Source organism: Mauremys mutica, chromosome 11 (genome assembly GCF_020497125.1).
Source record: "Mauremys mutica isolate MM-2020 ecotype Southern chromosome 11, ASM2049712v1, whole genome shotgun sequence".
NCBI classification, from domain to species: Eukaryota; Metazoa; Chordata; order Testudines; family Geoemydidae; genus Mauremys; species Mauremys mutica.
Genome location: NC_059082.1, coordinates 70,822,828 through 70,841,027, shown reverse-complemented (window position 1 = coordinate 70,841,027; position 18,200 = coordinate 70,822,828). Strand labels below are relative to the sequence as shown.

At 39.4% G+C, this 18,200-nt stretch overlaps 2 protein-coding genes across 4 annotated transcripts in view; one reads left to right on the top strand and one right to left on the bottom strand.

Moving 5' to 3' along the window:
* Positions 1 to 936: 936 nt before the first annotated feature.
* Positions 937 to 13,465, top strand: IGSF6 (immunoglobulin superfamily member 6). The gene is made up of 7 exons (XM_044980882.1): positions 937 to 961; positions 4,017 to 4,111; positions 5,682 to 6,032; positions 7,161 to 7,264; positions 8,149 to 8,205; positions 9,160 to 9,243; positions 11,244 to 13,465. The coding sequence occupies exons 2-7, from the start codon at positions 4,045 to 4,047 to the stop codon at positions 11,283 to 11,285; spliced, it is 705 nt and encodes a 234-aa protein (XP_044836817.1). The 5' UTR covers positions 937 to 961; positions 4,017 to 4,044; the 3' UTR covers positions 11,286 to 13,465.
* Positions 2,423 to 18,200, bottom strand: part of METTL9 (methyltransferase like 9) — a 34,834-nt gene continuing 19,056 nt past the window's right edge. For 2 of the 3 annotated variants that reach the window (XM_044980879.1, XM_044980881.1), the window contains exons 4-5: positions 16,311 to 16,495; positions 2,423 to 3,157 (exon numbers count right to left, since the gene is read on the bottom strand). In XM_044980879.1, the coding sequence (XP_044836814.1) occupies positions 2,952 to 3,157; positions 16,311 to 16,495 (391 nt within the window). In that variant the 3' untranslated portion in view covers positions 2,423 to 2,951. The remainder of the gene's footprint in view (positions 3,158 to 16,310; positions 16,496 to 18,200) is intronic. The other variant, XM_044980880.1, reaches the window with a different exon arrangement.

Here is an 18,200-nt window from a genome sequence, read left to right as displayed (position 1 = left end):
TTTTCACCAATGCTACTCTCAAAATCAGATGTTCAAGAATTAAGATCACTATAGTTCTATAACAATTAAATCAGTGACCTAGGAGGTGAAAGGCTGCTGCCTCATTATCAAGCCTCTGAACTACCGGTATATAATCCTCCACTAGCTCTTTTCATAGCACACAATATACTTTAAACTGAAATTTTTCTAAATTTGAAAAAAAAACCCTCTACTCAACAAATAGCATTTAAAACAAAGCTCAGATAATCCTCCTCTGAGGCATTCTGATGTGGCAGTTCTGGTCTCTACCAGCAACGAAAACATGGCTCTGAAAAACAGAGATCTGGATTACTATATTCCAGTGCAGCTACCAATCAGAGCCAGAAGTCCCATGTACCTTAGAAACAGAGGTTTCCTTCTGATACAATACCCCTAAAATGTGTAATTGTATCGGGTTTATTAAAATTAGCATTTAGCTAATGTTACACAGGCACACAACTCAATATATAATCTTCCATATGTCAATCAGATTCCAGATGATTAGGAATATTAATGAACGAGTACAATCTATATAGTCCATTATCAAAACTATTCTGTCCCACAAATGATATCAGGGCAACATAACCCAGTTTCAGCAAATGGGGGCTTTCAAATCAGAGGTTTGGATAAAAGAGGTTCTGCTGTAGGTGAGATGTTGCCTTGTGCAGTTAAGATGATCTGTGGCCATCAGGAACCAGTCTCTAGGGCCAGATTTTAAAAGGTGTTTAGGCACCTAAAGATGCAGATGGAACCTGTGGGATTTATGTGCCAAAATTCTGCAACTTTAGGCATCTAACTTCCTTAAAAAAACTGGTCTTAAATCAATTAAAACAGCTTTGTTTTTATTTCAGCTTTCCCCAGGCAGGGTGTGAAACCTGAGATGGCAGATGTTCAGTGAGTCAGTTCTAATGGCTTGGAACTTCGAAATCTTTTTACTGCTAAAGTAATTAAACTTATTTATAAATAAAGAGTTAATGTAAAATCAACCTGAACTGTAGAAATACAAAACACACAATGCTTGAGAGCAAAGAGGAAGCTGGCAAAATAAGCATCTTCAAACTGTGGCCTGCATTAGATCCAGTAGTGACACAGGACAAGACTGTATCCAGACTCTGTCTGGCTGCAAGGAGCCGCCTCTAGTGTCTGCAGTGTCAGTGATGGGGTCAGTGTTAGTCCTTGTATCCTTACAGTGAGATTTTGTGAGCTACTTGGAAAATTTAGACACCCAATTTCTATGAATGAAAATCCCTAGGTAGTATTGATCATCTCAGCTTTGAAGTGGAAAGACTTTATAAGGCTGGTGTCACTATCTTCTCCATTGGGGATAGGGTGAAGAGCCATGGTCCCATAATAAAAATAAATAAATAATAATTGGAGATATACCAATCTCCTAGAACTGGAAGGGACCTTGAAAGGTCATTGAGTCCAGCCCCCTGCCTTCACTAGCAGGACCAATTTTTGCCCTAGATGGCCCCCTCAAGGATTGAACTCACAACTCTGGGTTTAGCAGGCCAATGCTCAAACCACTGAGCTATCCCTCCCCTGGTCAGCAGAGGCAGCCAGGGACAGTGGGTACTACACCTTCATCTGGGGTGCCACAGTAGCTATGCCCCTCCAGTGCTTCTTAAACTCCAGGAAGCATTGTGGCTACTGCAGGTACAGTGCTTTCCAGAGCTCTTGCCAGGATGGCTGGATATCTGCACCTCCCTCATTAAGAAGCTATGTCTACATGAAACAATCCAGTTCAGAGACTCTTCCAATGTATGCAGCCTCCATGTCAAAGCTACTGGGAAGAGCTTCTATGTTAAAAAAAAATAGAGCTGAGCCCTTCTTGGGCAGATTAAATTAAAACTTCAGTGAAACTCCCTGGAAGGGGAAGATTAAACTGTTTAACTTAAACTAAATGGTTTGATCAGGCATGTGAAAGACTCCAAACAAACAGACACCATAACAATGTTGCAAGGAAGGTAATTATCCTAGCACAAGTGTGTGTGTGTATGGCAGTGGTGATGGAGGATCTCAAGTGAAAATTCCCACCTTAGTTCTTGAGTTGGAATCCTTTGGAGAAAATTTGCTCAACCTGTGGAAGTCTCATGTATCAACTTGACCCTATCCATCAGTTTAAGGAACAGCTTCCATAAGTCCTGACTAACTCTCCTTAGTTGGAAATTGATGTGTGCAAAAACAAGGAGAATTTATGAGACTGAGAGGAACATGGAAGAACCCCTCCAAAAATGATTTTTTAAAATTTGATTACATTAGTCTTCTACACAATAGTTAAATCCTGTTAAATGAAGTCAGTTGTACTGCTACAAGGTTCTTTTATCTATATACGTAACAGTTGGTGCAGACAAGCATGGCTATGTTAACATAAATTAACACAAAAATTAATGCAAAGGTCATCTCAAAAAAAGTTTATTAGCATGATTAAAAAGATGTGCTGAAGAATGACAGTCAGAGATAAAATAACTTCTTAACATGGAACAATATCCATTCCAACTCTTTATATTCAATGTTCTGAACTGAATCGCCAGCTTTATTGCCAGCTTTATTGCCAGCTTTCACTTGATTTCTTAAAGAACAATCCATACTGTGTATCCGTTCATGTATCATCATAACTATTTTTTGTCTGGTTATGATCCCTACTGCAGTTAAGTATAAAAAATATCTTCCATTAATGTTGGAATGCAGACTGCATTGTTGGGCTAAGAGTTGGTAAAAATTCTCAACTGAAGAGTCTGTTTTAAAAAAACTGTCCTTTTTAAAGATACTACAAAGAAATACATTAGTATTTTGGCCTTTAAAATTCTTACATGATATTTATTTAGAATGACAATCCCAAAATTCCCTCCCATTAAGTAATCATAAATCAGACACCTCTATCAGAGGTTGCTTCTTGGGTTTGATTCTGGAGACTTCTATTTCGTATACGCTTACACCGGCTTGAGGACGAAGACAGCATCATCTAATACATAGTAGTCATTATACATATCACCTTCACATAAGTATGGCAGTCTGGTGAAAGCCTCTATGGCAAAACCAGCTTTTCTGAAAACTTCTGGCAGGCTATTCACCTGTTCTTCCCAAGTCTGCCCCTTGATTTCCAAAACTTCTGAGGGTTTTTCCCACTTGCCACCTACTGAGAAAACAAAACAATTGTATTTAAATTTAAAAAGGTCCCTTTTCAATGTATGACAGTCTCTTAAAGAAAGCTCAGATTTTGTTAAATCCTCTACTAATAGTTCTACATGCAGGCCCACTCAGACAAAACTATTTGACTCCGAACAGTAAGATCATCTAGTGAAACTAAGATTTGGCAGATGTAGTTTGAGAAACTAAAATCTTGGCCAACATTAAAATGCCTTCTCATACTTTTCTGTCATACTTCCTTGCTGGAACTGGCTTCAATTAGTTATAATAAATAAAGACAGACGTTAACCATAATTTGTTATGAATTCTTCAGGAATACTATGGTCATACTACTAGCTAAAAAACAAAATCAATCCTCTAGCCTCTCCCCAAAAAAATCCACCTCAAGAGACTCCACACCAAACTAGGAAAGAAATCTTAAGTGGGTCCTGTGGAACAGCATCTACAGAACATCTGTTAATTCAAGGGCCATTATGGTAAGTGAGAAGAGAAGGATTATTAGGTTAGGGTCCTTCCAAAGAGGAAATGGAGTTTTGTATAAAACTTTATATAATGGAAAAATATGTTGTCATTTGTTATAGCCAATGAAATCATCAGAAGCATTTGAGCAAAATAGTAGTTTTAAAATTGAAAAAACAAAAACCACTCGCTTTCAAAAGATTTTCACCAATCCCAACTGAAAAATGTAATTGATTATATTTTAAATACATATTGTATCTTTAACAAATTTACTGAACACAATGTTTAATTCCTGTAAATATATGCAAGTAGGAAGGGTCTGAGCATGAAATTCAGGACATTGTGTAACTCCTAAAGTTTCCCAATTAACTTCCTCTTTTTTTTAACAGAAACATTTCTGGACAAACACACAAAGAAATGGCACCTTTCAATAAATGCAAAGTCGTGCTACTGTTGGAATTCAACTGGATTCTATACTATGTTGGTAAGACTTTTTTTTTTCCAACTTACTGTCTTTTTCACCTACTTTAAAAGATTCATATGTATTTCTTACAAATAAGATTGAAAATGCAGTGCTCTCATTTGGAACAAGTCTGTAAAATGGTAAGAGGGGCAGGAAAAAATTCTGCTTTGGAGTTAGCTAATTTCTGCTGTCTTCATAAAGTTTCCTAATCAAATGAATATTAATGAAAGATTGTTCTTCCAAAGGATTATACAAAATGCCCTCATAACCTGTGGCCATCAGACCAAATCCTCTCCCTCTTGCATAGCAGACCCCAGATGCAGCAAAATGGCTGCAGTTCTGCTCTACGGGGTTGGTAGGAGGAGGTTTTTTGGGAATCCAGCACATGGTGTCTGCATTAACTGCATGTCACAGAGTTCTGCTCCAGAGGGGCACCCTCCAACCCACTGAACAGTGGGCTCAGGGCAGAGACAGAGAGATTGGCTGGTACAGTACATCCCCAAAGTGGCTAATCAATACCTTTCTCAGAGTGGGAGTGCAGCAGCTGCTAGGGCTACTGCAGCCTCAAGGAAGCAGTAGTGACCACGGGATGGATCTGCTGCTGCTTTGTGGCACAGAAAAGAGAGAATGCCTTCTCTCTGTTCCTGTGGCACCTCCATGCACTCAATCTACCTGCGTTTGGTCCACCAAGAGCTCAGACAGTACAAAGATGAAGAGTCACACAAGTATCCAGACTAAGTTGACCAGATAGCCAGTGTGAAAAATCAGGACAGAGGGTTGGGGGTCATAGGAGCCTAGATAAGAAAAAGCTCCAAATAGCAGGACTGTCGCTACAAAAATAGGACATCTGGTCGCCCTAATCCAGACAATATTAAGTAGTAACATTCTGTGCTATCCTAACTTTACATTTTTACTGCGTTGATTACATACAATACATCATTTGTAATAATCTCAGATTTGATCAAAGAAATAGGCATCCACTTCATTTTTTTTTTATATGATTTGTTTGCTAAACACTTTCTAGAAAGTTAAAAAAAAGTGTTGGTTTAGCAATTTCTTTCATTTTTAGAGTCTCCATTCCAATTATCTAAATTTTAGGTACTTAACCATTATTTTGGCATATTTAAGTTTTTTAAAGTTATTTGTTTCTGTAAGGTCCTGGTAAAAAAAATACATTTGTCATAACAGTAATAGTAAACAAAACTTGTGAGTTGCTGGTGATTCAGTTCCTTAATTGAAGTTCTCTTTCCTGGTTAATCTTCCCTTGCCTTCCTTTTTCTGTATATTGCTTAATTTTTAAATGTCAGTACCAGCAAGTAGCACTGCTGACCTGTGAAACCTGTGATCAGTAATCACATTCATATTTACCTATGTAAATGAAAAATATTAAATAAAGTACAAAATGGTATTTGGACCATGAGGCAATCTTGGGACCATCTAAGAAGAAACATAATGAAAACAACCAAAAGAGGTCCCATGGTTGAAATATCACTGCTTCCCCGCCTTTGTAAATTCAAGGTAACGTATCTAATTTGCAACATCCCTTACTCTTAAGTCCTCTCTCATTCAACTATGTGTTTTTTCTCAACAGGTCATGCAGTAGACACCTGCAAAGTTACCATAAGCCAACACCCATTTAAGGAAGTAGACTACAGTGTCAACACTGTGAACATAACATGCAGTTTCTCTGCTTCTGGATGTAACGGCTCCCCTCAAATGCTATGGTTTCGCTATCGTGATTTTACACATGAGGCTTTGTGTACACCTGAATACAAAGAGAAGTTTGAAGCGATTGGATCACTGTCCGATAATAGTGCTTTACTTCAAATCAACAAACTGACTGTAAACGACAGTGCCATTTATATCTGTGGAATAGCATTTTCAAATTCAAATTCACACACATCTAAGCAAACCGGGGGAGGAACGATATTGATAAAAAGAGGTCAGTCACTGCTTCCTAAGAACAATCATAAAAAAAATACATTATGTTCTTTTCTAAATATCTCTAATTATTTACACTTGCAAAATATGGTACATTAAGAGTTTACTTGAAACCTTGTTGGTTTAGTATCAATTTGAACAGCAAATAAGACCCATGTCATACTCTGACTTTCACAGACATACCCAAACTGACATCAACAGGAGTTCCAGGTGCAGAATGAAGATCAACTAGGGAGATACTCTGTTAACAAAGCTAAAAATCAGCATCTTTGTATGATATACTAACCAGATGCTGTACATATGATGTAAGTGACCCTTCAGAGATGTTCTATAGTAATCCAGGAGATTGGATGCTGTCTTTTCCTTTTTAACTGTCAAAACTGAACATACAAATACTCCATGTCAAGCTTCATGGAGTAAAACAAGTAAATAGCTTCTGTTGAGAAACTGCCATAGTCAGGAGGAACTGTGTCTAGCAGACAGAGCAGGATCCTGGGACTCTGGGCTGATTCTCTGCCACTGATTCATTGTATGAACTTGGGAAAATCATTTCACTTTGGTGTCTTAGTATTTCCACCTATGTAACAGGGATTAAGATATTCACAGGGATGAGGAGGCTTAACTAACTAAATTTTTGGTTACATGTGCTTCAAATAACAAGCTCTAGACATATGTACAAAAGTTTAAAAAAAACCCTAACGAATGGACTCTCTTCTCCCCCAACCGAGTTCCACATTCTCCCTACAGTCATCCCACCACTCATCCTGCTAAAGTCTGAGTAAACACATGAGCCTTCTTCAGACTTGTTCCTTAAAAGTTAGATTTTAGACCAGCAGAGGGCTATGGTGGGAAGAAAACAAAATCCCAAATCAAGGGCTCTCCAGTCCCTAGCTGTTTGAATCTAGTGACCCTTATCAAGTGTCCCAACTCACGGGGAGAAAAGAGGTCTCCTACAGTCAAGAACCAAGATGGAAATTAACACCAGGAACGACAAATGAATGAATGTGTGTGTGCGCAGCACTGAGTTTCTCAGATGAGAGTGGTTATAATACAAATATTATTCTTACTGAGAATATGATCCAAATAGAAGAGGTTCCCATTATTCTAACATTTTTTATTATGACTAAAGGGTCTGAGAAGTACAGCACTGAAGAATACATCACCATGATAGTCCTCTCGTCTTTGCTGTTTCTATACAGCACTACCATATTTGCAATCTTTATATTCTACAAGGTGGGTTTAATTTTGACTTTTCTTATTTGGTTGTTTTCATCCTGACGTCTCAATAGCTTTAACGTTTTCATCAGGATCCAAGGGTCATCATGGATTTTAATTACTTTTGCATCACAGATGGCAAACGAGTTTTACAGAGGTGTGGTTGATGATTACATCTCATATGCATCTGCAAACTCTCACACACAGATTCAGATTAGATACTGATTACATCTCACACACATCAGTTACTGATTTTTGTTTGTTTGGTTGTTTGTTTTTTAAATAAAGAGAGTTTCAAGAAAAAGCAGCAGAAACAAAACTATCTTTAGAACAAATTACAGCAACTTTGGTATATATTGCCAGAAGTCACTTTGTAAACGAGACTGAGACTATCAAAAATACAAAAAAGTATGATAAGATTAAAATATTTTGAAAGAAAAATAGTTATCAAATAAAGAGCATTACTACCAAATACACAGGTTGCAAGCTCCATGGCTTAATTTCCATTGGTAAACTAATAATGAAATTTATATAACACTAAATGCAAGTGCAATTAAATTATTTCAAGCAATACTCTTACTTACATAGTGAAGTCCTATTCAAAATATTGTAGGATGCATGGAAAAGGGAGTTGGAGAAGGGTTACAGGGCATCTTAAACTTGGAAAAGCTCCCCCAGAACCAGAGAGAGGAGGTGTGCATGTTTAAAATGCACCCAGATACTGAAGACACAGACATTGGTCTTTATTAAGTAAGTGTGGTGGTTGGTTGTGTTTTTGTTTTTAGAATAATCATCAATATTTGGAACCCTGTATGAGCAGGCAATACATTTTGCTACAGTACTTCTTCAGTTATTATTTGGCATGGAGAGCTATGTATGTAAAGTTGACTTTTGTTTTGCAGTCAAAATCCAAACTGGTAAAGAAAACCAGGAAAGGAGACGGGAAAGGAGAGCACCATGTATGTTAATATTCACTTAACTTGTCTTGGGTGTCTGATTCATAGATTTTTTTTGTTTTTTAAAATATAACCTTGAACACATCTGTGGACATTAAATTGTCTAACTGAAGTCTCAGACAAAAGGGTTACAGGGGCTGGAAGTATACAGAACTCAAACGGTAGATGTAAGTGACTAAGGGCTCCAGCGCCGAAGATTTATAGAAAACTATTTGCTGAATTTAGAGTCAGAGTTTAAAGACAAGAAGGGATACATCAGAGGCCACCAACACCACCTAGCCACTCCCACATCAACCCCAACAACTAGAATTATATCAAAGTATTACATATTTCAGGAGACTAGACTGTTGTGTGCCACAGGCAGAAAAACAAGAGAGACCAAGGTGCCCCCTGTAACGGCAGGGAATTGATTAAGTGAGATATGCCCAGATAATCTAGCAAGTGACCTGTGCCCCAAGCTTTAAAGTTTCTGTTTATCAGTCTTTTTTGGCTAATTGGACAGTGAGAGCTATGCTAAAGGCCACCTCCAATAGGCAACTTCCTGTCTTAAGTGATGACTTTTCAGTAACACCAAGATTACAAGTAAACCATGTTTGAACTATAGGTAAAAAGCCAACCTCTATCATGCAACTGATTTTTTCCTGGTCCCTTGGATGGTGGTTTTGGCTTTAGATGGGTTCCACCATACTTAAATCCTGTTTAGAACTGCAACACCCTCTTGAAAAAAAAAATTCCAGAAGTTAAAGGAGGAATTTAACTTGACAGTAAGAAATCATTACTGTTCTACAGCCAGGGACCCTTTTGGCTGCGAAACTTACTGTTTTGAAGTTGTGGTGACATCTTTATTAAATTTTAAAAAGTTAAAAAAAAAAATCAAAGATATAATATAGAGGCAAATGCATTTTTCCAAATCTGTCTCTAATATTAAAATGTGGTTAACAATAATTTTATCTGCAGAAAAACACGAGTGGGCGAACAGTTTGTCGAGCAATTGTACAAGAACTGTACAAGAAGAGATATGCTCAAGACCATCATCAGCCTGTGAGTAACAAGTAACATGAAAAGGGGGTTTCCAAAATCTTGTAGCTATTTATTGTAGTTCATTGTATGTGGAAAAAGGGAGAAGCAAATTTCAAAACTATATTACATTTTCTACAGAACTGGACTTCTTCACTGTGAGCGCCAGGATTGGCAAGATTCAGTCCTGAACCAGCAATGGTTTTTCTATTTTTACAATGCCAAAAATTTCAGAAGTCCAATACTGTGCATCCCATCAGGCTTAAACTGGGGTCTACATACTGTTGGGGAGTGGAGATGCCCCTTTTTCCAAAGGGATTTTGAACTAATTTTATGTCTGAGAAGGCCTGAGATGCCAGACTTTAAAACAGGGGCAGGCAAACTTCTTGGGCTGAGGACCCCATCGGGTTTCGTAAATTGTATGGAGGGATGGTTAGGGGAGGGGGTCATGGCCCGGCCCCCACCAGCTATCTGCCCCCCATGACTCCCACCCCATCCAACCCCCCCATTCCCTGATGGCCCCCCATCCACACCCTCCCGCTCCCTGTCCCCTGACCACCCCGGACCCTTTCCACCCCATCGAACCCTGCCTCTCATTCCTGACTGCCCCCGGAACCCCTGCCCCTGCCGCCCCATCCAACCCCCCTCCTTCCTGACTGCCCCCCCAGACCCCTATCCCCATTCAACCCCCTGTTCCCCCCCAATTGCCCTAACCCCTATCCACACCTCCGCCTCCTGACCACCAACCCAAATTCCCCTGCCCTCTATCCAACCCCCCCGCTCCCTGCCCCCTTACTGCACTGCCTGGAGCACTGGCGGCTGGTGGCGCTACAGCCACGCCACCCGGCTGGAGCCAGGCCACACCACCGCCGCCACCACACAGCACAGAGACTGGGTCAAGCCAGGCTCTGCAGCTGCGCTGCCCCGGGAGCTCACAGCCCCACCACCCAGAGCGTTGTGCTGGCAGCAGAGTGACCGAGCTGAGGCTGCGGGGGAGGGGGAACAGCAGGGGAGGGGCTGGGGGCGAGCCTCCTGGGCCATGAGCTCGGGGGCCGGGCAGGACGGTCCCGCGGGCCGGATGTGGCCCACAGGCCGTAGTTTGCCCACCTCTGCTTTAAAGCCATGACATATTTTAGGTATAGAAAAGCACTGCAGTTCACTTTTGGAGGCATATCATTCATTTTAATTTCTCTCCCCCTCTGAGCAGTGGATAGTTGGACCCATGGTAATGAAGGCACATGGCTTTACAAGTGGAGAGAGTTACAAAAAATAGTTCAATAAAGTTTTTTAAAAACTTAAACATTCCTAAAACAATTATTGTAATATACGCAGCATATACAGAATACTTCATGGTACAGTATAAAAGAATGAAAGTTATTTCATCCTCCCAAACTTATAACAAATATTTTTAACCAAACCATAGTGTATTTTGCATATGCCATGTAAGTTACAGGAGAACTATTGTAGAAACACACACACACACACACACTTTTAAGTTAAGAAAACTATTCTTGAATCCACACCGCACAAGCAATACAGCTCCTTTCTTATTCTAATCATAGAGCAGAACATATACTTCCCAGATGAAATACAAAAATGAAATAGACATTCATCACTGACAGGTCAAACACTTGCCCTCTCATAAAACCTGTATTTTAATGTTCATACCCCGACAGTTTTCCTCTATAACTGCCCTCCATAAAGCCATCAAACCCCTACTGATGTAATCCAGGACGTGGCAGATGTGGATATAGACATAATGTAAACATGACTGTCCTGCTGGCTCTCTGTGCTCCCTTATTCAGCGTAGTCAACGGTGAATGAAAAAGGTTAAGAATCCTGCAGATGCCACAGGTATGAAGGCATCTGGATAACAGACAGAAGGAAGGGAGAAGTATTCTTCAGCAGTAGCAAAGGAAAGGAAGTTTGCCCCACTGAGGAAATCTTTTTACAAAGCAACCTATTACACAAACATTGTAGCCTTTTACAATTTTTTTTTTTGTTTTTGGGGGTTTTTTTTGCAGGAGTGTTTGGAACCAGATGACACCATCTATCAAAACAGATGATAAAATTCGAAGTACACCACATACTCAAGATCCTTTATGTGAAATACAACTGAACATGTCTGAGACTTCAAAAATTAATTTTCTGAAAGAGTCTTACCTTGCTAAACAAGATGAATCCTCATTGAGCAATGCTTTTTTTAAAAGTGTTTTGCAAATAGATTATCAAACACAAATGACAGTATTCCAGCTAAAGTGTGAATATTAACATTACCAAACCCTCTCCCTCTGAAAAATAAAAATATTGGAAAAGGACTTTATTTTCCATTGAAGAGCTACTAATACTTCATGGAAATTTTCATATTTAGGGTTAGTTCTACATATACAGTATTTTTTTAATTTCTTTTGTGAATTTAATGCTAAAGAAAGGTTTGTGATAGGCAGATAAAGAAAATGATGCCTTGAGGTCAAATTCTATTCTCAGTTACTTACATTGGTGTAAATCAGCTATAACTACCACTGATGTCAATAGTAACTCAGGATTTACACCAGAGTAAGAGCAGAATCTGCCTGGCTGTACACAGAACAGGTACAAAAAATAGGCAATATAAAAGCATACACACTAATGTAATGTCAAAGCTAATCCAGAGGGACCATATCATGGGTTAGGAAGGTAGCTTAGTCTACATGTCAATCCAAGGACTGCTCTTCTTTCAATGTTTATATTTATGTGTGTTATGCAGACAATATCCTCAAGTGCTAGCCAGAAGCAGTGCCTCGTTCCCCATTAGAACGACACCCAGTCTCTACACGGGCATGGAGGGGGTTCCATAAACCCTCTCCTCCTTCCCTTTGTGCATCTGCACAGAGCTGGGCACAACTGAGACTGCTGGGCTACAGTCAAACTTCACCAGTTCTCACTTAGTTAATCTGCGCACCTCAAGAGTCTTACAAGATACCTGCTGGTCTCACCTATCCTCTCCGCAAAGAGTTAGTTGTGTCCAGCAGTGAGGCATCACCTACCGTCTTGCAATTTAAGAACACTGGAACTGCCAGACTGGAGCAAAGCAGAGATCTATCTAGTCCAGTGTTGCCTACATAGGCAAGTACTAAATATTTCAGAGGAAAGTATAAAAATGCACAAAAATCCACATTACATAATGGACAAATATAGAACAACATGTCTAATAAACTTCCTTCCTAATCTCAAGCAATTAATGGCTAGCTGCTTCTCTCTTCAAACATGTTATCTTATACATTTTTATTCTAGTACCTATAGTTATTCTTATTTGTATAAATATCAAATCCTTTTTTAAACCCTAAGCTTTTTGCCTCAATGATATCACATAGCAGTGAGTTTCACAGATTAAATTAGATTATAAAGCATTTCTTTATATTATCTCCGAGGGGTAGCCGTGTTTGCTGCTTTTACAGATCCAGACTAAGAGTCCTGTGGCACCTTATAGACTAAAAGACGTATTGGATCATGAGCCCACAAAAGCTCATGCTCCAATACATCTGTTAGTCTGTAAGGTGCCACAGGACTCTTTGCTGCTTTCTTTATATTAAACACTTATTACAGAATACCTACTAGTACAGTATAAATATAAATATTAAAGTACAAATGGACAGAGTATGTTTTGTAATGCAGTATGGTTAACTTATTAGTAAGATTTCTGCTTGCCAATTCAGAACATTTGGAACTCCACAATAACATTGTGTTAGGGTGAATTAGTGAGGTCTTACTGTACGTTGGAAAATAAAAACAAAAGGTGTAGTTCTCAAACTCTTTAGTAATAACTTGTGAATAAGCTACTTTGGACTCTAGATGTCATTGTAATTCCAGAAACAGTTGAAAGAGGAAAGTAACTTTTCTTTTGTTTCTCAAAGTTTTACAAGAACATTTGTATCAGTCATTTAAAGAAATTAAGAGCAAGGAAACAGAGGCAGTGTCAAGCAGAGTATAATTATCATTAACAGTATAGTTAAATTGTTCTATTTTCAGGCTCTAATCCTGCAATTGGATCCACAGACAGGCTGATCCCTGTGCTTACACACTGCCCCTCTGAATCAGAGCTCATATCTGTAAAATAATAAAAGACTTTTCTAAAGGAGGTTTAAAACTCTTCAGTACAGTAATTGAAATACATGCTTTCTAGGATCTTCCACGTGTTCCAAGTATTTGTTCTTGTTTACAATGTACATATAGTGAATCCATTCTTTGCTTCTTTTTACCTATCTTGTAAAATAATAAAAAACTGATATCTTAACTACAAAATTTAGAACACTACCTGGTCTGACACAGAGCTTTTTGCATGGGATACACAATGTCAGTTTTCCCTGGAGAGTAGGTTAGACCAGGGGTCGGCAACCTTTCAGAAGTGGTGTGCAGAGCCTTCACTTATTCACTCTAATTTAAGGTTTCGTGTGCCGGTAATACATTTAAACATTTTTAGAAGGTCTCTTTCTATAAGTCTAGAATATCTAACTAAACAATTGTTGTATGTAAAGTAAATAAGGTTTTTAAAATGTTTATGAAGCTTCATTTAAAATTAAATTAAAATGCAGAGCCCCCCAGACCAGTGGCCAGGACCCACGCAGTGTGAGTGCCACTGAAAATCAGCTCGTGTGCCGCCTTCGGCACACGTGCCATAGGTTGCCTACCTCTGGGTTAGACTGTTCAACGGGAAGAGTTTTAGTGGAATATCTTCTGTTGATATTGATTTAAATTTTTCTATAAAAAGTTGTGTACGGGTCCAGAGTTCTGGACAGCCAGATTTACAAAATGGAATGAAAAAAAAAATCTTTGGAATGTGGGGAACCACCACTACATATAGTGGTGACCCCAGACTGTCATAATGGCATCTCTCTTTAAACAGAACCATAGACATCTGAGTGAATCAAACAGTACAATAATGTTATTTGAAATGAAGTTAATCAGATCAATTAAGGAAGTCAGATTCTTATTCTGTGTTTGACATTTTAACTCAACTAAATATGTACAATGACATGATTCAAAATATTGACCGGGCCAGAATGGGACAGGGGATTGGGTTGACATTTAAGTGATTATATAGTTTATGGTTAGTTTGCCTCTTAAAATAGACAGTTACATTGAAATTTAAGTCCAATTCTATTTTAAAGATCAGCTTTACATTAAAGTCATTGTTCTTTGTCTACTCTGCAAAAGTCCTAAGAAATCTAGTGGTCTTGCTTGGTGCTTGCCTGATTTGATTATCTGAAACCACATACATAAGAGGTTCTTCTTTCATCTGGATTTACTAAGAGGTTTGTGATTATTTAATTGCTGAAAAGATAGAAGGCATTTCTTGTTAGAAGTTTGTAACAACTTGGAACAGGTTTTGTCCCAGCAGTTTGCATAATTTGAAGGTACCACATTAAACTTTTAGAACTTAAAGGTCAAAATTAACCAAATGCAATGGCTGCTTCACTATTAGCATCTCCATTCCCCCAAGCAAAAAAAGTGCTCTTTTCTTATTTGCTGTTGGTCAATGTCTAATCAAAAATTGCTTTTAATACAATTAAAATACACTGAGAACCAGGCACGCTCAAAACTTAAGAGACAGATAATTACTTTTTTAAAAGTATCCAGATGTACATATACACCAATGGAGATATCCACTTTCAGATAGACAAAACTGGAATACAAAAGTGCTGCTGATAGCCAGTCTATAGCATTGGGTAAACTAACATGCTGAATCTGTTTCAAGATAGACCAGGGTTCCCAAACTTAGATCGCGGCTTGTTCAGGGTAAGCCCCTGGCAGGCCGTGAGACGCTTTGTTTACCCGAACATCCACAGGTACGGCCACTTGCAGCTCCCAGTGGCTGCGCGGTTCGCCATTCCTGGCCAATGGGAGCTGCGGGAAGTGGTGGGCCGCAGCTTCCACTGGCCAGGAACAGCGAACCACGCAGCCACTGGGAGCTGCAAGCAGCCATACCTGCGGACGCTCAGGTAAACAAAGCATCTCGCAGCCCACCAGGGGCTTACCCTGAACAAGCCATGAACCAAGTTTGGGAACCCCTGAGATAGACACTGCATAACTGGAGCAGCCTTCACTGATAAGGGCTTACCAAAGCTATCATGACACACCACCCTGCAGGCCACACAAGATCATCAGGGAAAGCACTGTGATCTGATCTGAGGTTAGAAAAAAGAAGCAACAACAAAGCAAGGGAAATGGATCTGTCTGAAACAAAATGTTTGGTGTGCCACAGGTCACCAGCACAAGCAAAGCTTCTTTCTGGTTTACAAGGTGCCATACAGAAGATTCCTACCCCAACAAGAAATGTCTTGAAGTTCCATATGCAGAGAACATGTTTTCAAGTCCTAGTGGCTTATTAGTCCGATAGCCAATTCTCCTTCCACTAGATACTAAAGGATTGAACCATGAGAAAGTAAAAGTGGATTCCTCAGATTTGTCTCTCCCTCTCAGTTCTTCCACTATCTGCTATGCTAGAAAGTTGCATTAATTTTTTGTCATATTGTTACCTAAACATGATGCAGGACTCAGAGAGGAAAAGGCAGGAAAGCAGGTCCTGGATGGATTAGTGATTGCAAAACAGAGAAATTGAATTTAAGTGTATAATTAGAAGGTACACAAGAAACAAGATAATATACAATCACTGTTGTGGAAAATTGACCCACCATATTTTCCCTCATACTGTATATCACAGACTTTGCTTACATTGTTTCAATGTATAATATAAAGACACAGTTATACAAGCAGAACTGTATTTTATGATTACCTGGAATCTTATAGAACATTTAAGACAGGAAGAAAATCTTTTCTATATTAAAGAGAATAAGAAATTGTATCCAGATACGTTTGAAACATTGTATAGGTTCATTAAAAAATAAAATAAATTAAAAAAAAAAAGTTGCCTCTCTACCCAAAAGAAAAAAAAATAATTACATTTTAATTTCTTTTTCTAAAAGAGAGATTGTTCAGCACATTAAGAGTCTGATAAATATACAATTATATTGGACATTATTAATTCACAACACTATAACCTAAAATACTTTTCCCCTATCTCCCCAGGTATCTTTTAATCTGCGTCTACTTACCATTTTCCACATATGGATGAAAGGGCAAAACTAGTGCAAGAATGACTCTGCCTCTAGTTGGCTCCAATACACTTCTAATATCTTTTAATACAGTCAGTGGCTGATCACAGCGATCAAGCAAATTCAAGCAGCTGATAACATCATACTGGAATCCTGTGTTCTGCCACTCATTTATACCGAGCACTCTAAAGAGAGAGAGATGGAAAGTGTTACAGTTAAAACAACTGCAGGCTGAGTGTAGAGTTCTCAGTACACAGCCTGCCTATAGCAATTAGGAGAAGGAGATAATTCCCTACAGCTGAGGCTGACCTTTCCTTTAACAGACACTCCCTTTATACTGAGAGCACATAAGGCTTGTCTACACAGGGGACTTAGTTCGCACTGAGGGAATACACACTGATTGGTGTGCAATACGTAAGCCACACTAAGAGCATGCTGATGGGGTTGCTGTGTCCTCTTTTAATTTGAATCGTGTGTACACAGCAGGAGCTGGATGTGCACTAAGCATGCAGTATAGTGGGAGGGTATCCCAAAATCCTTTGCTTTGATGCTGAGCTGTGTGCATTCTGGGATTTTTCTTGCATTGTGAGATGCATAGCAGAAGCCAGGGGAATTCTGGGACTTGGGGGTCAAACTCCAAAGCTTTTGCTTCTTCCATTCCATACTTCCCCCTCTTTCCAGGTGGGCTAACACCATTTTTTAATCACTCTCAGGCAGCATGGATGCAAGAATGCTGTGAATTGCTATGCTAGTAGCTGTGATTTGCAAATACACAGAGACTCCATCTAAACTCGCAGAGCCAGGTGGCTTCAGTTTTGGAAGCCAACAGTGGCACCTGCAGTAGCACCAGCAGGTGGAGGATGATGACGGTACTGACGACGGAGTGATATCTGCAAGTGTTACCATCTTTAATCTCTGTATCTTGACAAAGGTATTCAGTATTGTGAGATCTAGAAATGCCCTCCCTTCTTTTTGGGAATCAGAAAGTACTTTGAATAGAATCCCCTTCCTCTGTACTGAGTGGGAACTGGTTCCATGGCCCCTATGCAGGAGGGAGAGAACCTCTTGTCTCAGGAGAGATTTGCGAGATGGGTCCCTAAAAAGGGATGGACAAGAGGGATTCAAGGGGGTATGGCATGGAAGTGGATGGAGTAGCCCGATGTTATAACCTCCACAAAACTCATCTGTTGGAGGTAATCTGCTCCCATGAGGTGCGAAAAAGAGAGCGATAATCCCCAAAAGCGGGGAGGAAGGAAAGAGCAAGATAGTTCAGCATCAAATCCAGATCACGGAGGTGTTTGAGGCCCTTGACTGAGACATCAAAACAAGCACTATGTAGATGATGGCAGTTGCATCGATTCAAGTTCAGCTGTTGACAATTTTCCCCTCTGCCTTCTGGGTTTCTTTTTAGGCAGCTCCTAGGCCTTAAGGAAAACTGAGCTGGGTGGGATCTCAACTGTCTGAGACTAAATCTTGTTTGCAGGATGTAATATGACCAGTGAATGAAGGGTCACCCTGGAATCCTTCAGAGAATGTACAGACTCACCTGTGGATTCATTAAATAATTGAAGACCATCAAAGGGGAGATCCTCTACAGAGTTTTGTACTTCACGCAGAAATTCTGATGACTGCAGTCATGAGACTCAATGCATAAACTACAGCTGTGGAGGTGCAGCAGTGTCAGTGTCGACAGAGACCCATAAAGCTGTTCTGGCTAGGAGCTGTCATTCCACAATAATGGCCTGAAATTGCTCTTGTGAAAGGTGTTCAATAAAGGAAATAAATTTCATATAATTAAGATAGTTGTATTTTTCCAAGATCACCTGATAATTACCAATTATGCACTGCAGGATGACAGAGGAATAGCTCTTAGGATCTAGCAGCAAAGAG

Bases quoted from the DNA above. Each gene is read 5' to 3' on its own strand.
- IGSF6 (XM_044980882.1), top strand. From the start codon at position 4,045: ATGGCACCTTTCAATAAATGCAAAGTCGTGCTACTGTTGGAATTCAAC. The intron at 6,033-7,160 runs GTCAGTCACTGC...TTATGACTAAAG, and splicing joins AACGATATTGATAAAAAGAG to GGTCTGAGAAGTACAGCACT. The intron at 7,265-8,148 runs GTGGGTTTAATT...TTTGTTTTGCAG, and splicing joins CAATCTTTATATTCTACAAG to TCAAAATCCAAACTGGTAAA.